The 1,980-nt window shown below is 40.2% G+C and overlaps 1 protein-coding gene across 1 annotated transcript in view; it reads left to right on the top strand.

The window, feature by feature from the left end:
- LOC106537249 (paired mesoderm homeobox protein 1) overlaps positions 1–1,587 on the top strand; it is a 9,694-nt gene extending 8,107 nt beyond the window's left edge. Inside the window, exon 4 of the mRNA XM_014034636.1 lies at positions 996–1,587. Within this exon, the coding sequence (XP_013890090.1) occupies positions 996–1,128 (133 nt within the window). The 3' untranslated portion in view covers positions 1,129–1,587. The remainder of the gene's footprint in view (positions 1–995) is intronic.
- Positions 1,588–1,980: the final 393 nt, after the last annotated feature.

The raw sequence follows: 1,980 nt of genomic DNA, 5'->3' as shown, positions 1-1,980 counted from the left end.
AAAATGTACTTTATTATTAAAAGTAAAAGTACTGAGTAAAAATGAGCGATTAGATTTTCCAAAATGACATTTATTGGAAGGTGAAAAAAAATCAAAATATATTTTATATTCCAAAAAATATTATTTTTTCTAAAGGTGTGCAGCTGTGATGTATTGTGTACAATATGGTGTCAGAATGGTAAAATATTTATACTTCTCATCCAAGTACAATTAAATTCACTCTATCCAGGATTCATCAGGATATGTTTTTAACAACAATGAGCTGAAATTAAATAAAGTAACAACGTTCTACTTCTTACCTTATTTATGATTGTAAGAAGGAAAAAGCAGGCTGAAAAATAGTTACTTAAGTAAAAAAAAATTCTACTAAAGTACAGTACCAAAGTATTTGTACTTAGTTACAGTACAACTGTTACAGAATCACCTTTATTGTCAATATAATTTACATGATGATGAATTTGGATTTGCTACTTCAAAGTACTTTGTCTGTTTTTGACTGATTTTTAGACTGGTTTAGACTGGTTTAGACTGATTTAGACTGGTTTAGACTGATTTAGACTGGTTTAGACTGTTTTGGACTGGTTTAAGCTGGTTTAGACTGGTTTAGAAGGATTTAAACTGGTTTAGACTGGTTTAGACTGATTAAGACTGGTTTAGACTGATTTTTAGACTGGTTTAGACTTATTTTTAGACTGGTTTAGACTGGTTTAGACTGGTTTAGACTGGTTTAGAAGGATTTAAACTGGTTTAGACTGGTTTAAGCTGGTTTAGACTGGTTTAGATTGGTTTTTAAACTGGTTTAGACTGGTTTAGGCTGGTTTAGACTGGTTTTTAGACTGGTTTAGACTGGTTTAAACTGGTTTAGACTGAGTAAAATTAAAAAATAGACACAATAAATTAATATAGACAAGTTAAATATAATAAAACCAAACGTACATTAAAGAGTAAAATAAATGTTCCAGATGTTTCTGACCCCTCCCCCTCTTGTCTCTCAGTGCCATGGCCACCTACCCCCCCACCTGCTCCAACACCAACACGTCCCAGGGGATGAACATGGCCAACAGCATCGCCAACCTGCGGCTCAAAGCCAAGGAGTACAGCCTGAACCAGGTGCCCACGGTCAACTGAGGGGGGACAGGATGAGGAGGGACAGGGGGACACCGTCTCTGAGAGGACATCCTGGACCTGTTCTGTTTTCTGGACCATGGGTTTCCTCCGCAGCGTCTCTGGACTCGCTCTGACCTCCAGACCGACTGGAGCTTTGGGACTGAAGCGATCGTCCAATCAGGGACACGGACTCACTTCCTGTCTTTCCTCTGGAACCGTGTGGACAAAGTTCTGCACCCAAAGACCCAAAGTTGGACGGACTCCACCAAAACCTGGACCAGCAGAGACTTCCTGACATTTACTCCGTTCTAGTTTTCCTTCATGTTATACCACTGAGGAGCTGATTTCATCTTATTTAGTCCAATATAAACAGAACTGATGTGGTTCTTGTTCTGGTTCTGGTTCCAGAACCACTCAGTCCGGTTCTGTCTTTGTATCAGACTCTTATACTGAAATAAAAACGTGTTTCAAGCAACAAAACCTTCAAAACAAATCTTCCCTTTTGTCCTGAAAGCGTTCCTGCCTGGAGCTTTAGGTTTTGATTTCCAGCTTGAAGCAGAGAGAAGTTAAAGTTTATAGTCGGGCCCATTTGGAAAGCAAACGGGTCGTGCAGCTCGGCCCATAAAGAGAGATTTACAAGCAGAGAACAGACGAAACCTCAAACTCACTTTTTCCCTCTGATTACTAAAACCTGCAGCTTTCATCTGACAGAGAGCAGATTTACGATCAGGGAAGTCCTCTGCTCCACACACGGGCCCCCCGGGCCTCGTTAGTCCACCAGGTTCTGCCCCGGCTCTGACAGAACCTTCAGAGAGGACGACACCAGAACCATCCCAGAGCTTTGCTTTCATTTCAAGTGTTTTTAGTTCAGAA

This window comes from Austrofundulus limnaeus, unplaced genomic scaffold, assembly GCF_001266775.1.
Source record: "Austrofundulus limnaeus strain Quisiro unplaced genomic scaffold, Austrofundulus_limnaeus-1.0 Scaffold2201, whole genome shotgun sequence".
Classification (NCBI taxonomy): Eukaryota; Metazoa; Chordata; class Actinopteri; order Cyprinodontiformes; family Rivulidae; genus Austrofundulus; species Austrofundulus limnaeus.
This window is presented reverse-complemented; position numbering and strand designations above follow the sequence as displayed.